The sequence below is a fragment of the Onychomys torridus genome, chromosome 3, assembly GCF_903995425.1.
Source record: "Onychomys torridus chromosome 3, mOncTor1.1, whole genome shotgun sequence".
Lineage (NCBI taxonomy): Eukaryota > Metazoa > Chordata > Mammalia > Rodentia > Cricetidae > Onychomys > Onychomys torridus.
Window position 1 is genome coordinate 128684426 of NC_050445.1, and position 602 is coordinate 128685027.

General features: G+C 42.4%; 1 gene segment (V, D, J or C); it reads left to right on the forward strand.

Moving 5' to 3' along the window:
* LOC118580158 lies at window positions 1–602 on the forward strand. The segment is given in 2 exon segments: window positions 1–52; window positions 256–602. Coding segments are annotated over 2 exon segments (396 nt in total).

A 602-nucleotide genomic window follows, 5' to 3' on the forward strand; every position in this document is an offset into this window, starting at 1 on the left:
AAGATGGTGTCCACATCTCAGCTCCTTGGGCTTCTGTGTTTCTGGATTTCAGGTATGAGATTTTTGAAAAGGTAAAAAGTGGAGATGGTAATTAAATACAGAATTTTCTTACATCATTAGGAAGCACAGCCTCACATGGAATTTGACTTCCTCTTTTAAAAAATTGATACAATAAAATAATCTTTTAAAAAGTGGTTTAGAAATGACTTTCATTTGCAATGTTGTGATCTAGTAATATTTCTCCTATGTTTTCAGCATCCAGAGGGGACATTGTGCTGACTCAGTCTCCAGCCACCCTGTCTGTGACTCCAGGAGAAAGAGTCACCATGGCCTGCAAGGCCAACCAGGGTATTAGCACAAGCTTACACTGGTATCAGCAGAAACCAAATGAGGCTCCAAGGCTTCTCATCCAGTATGCTTCTGGTTCTGTCTCTGGGATCCCCTCCAGGTTCAGTGGCAGTGGGTCAGGGACAGATTTCAGCCTCAGTATCAACAATGTGGAGCCTGAAGATGTTGCAACTTATTACTGTCAACAGAGTAGCACATATCCTACCACAGTGACACAGACCATAGCAAAAACCACCAGAGAAGCAGAAGTATGA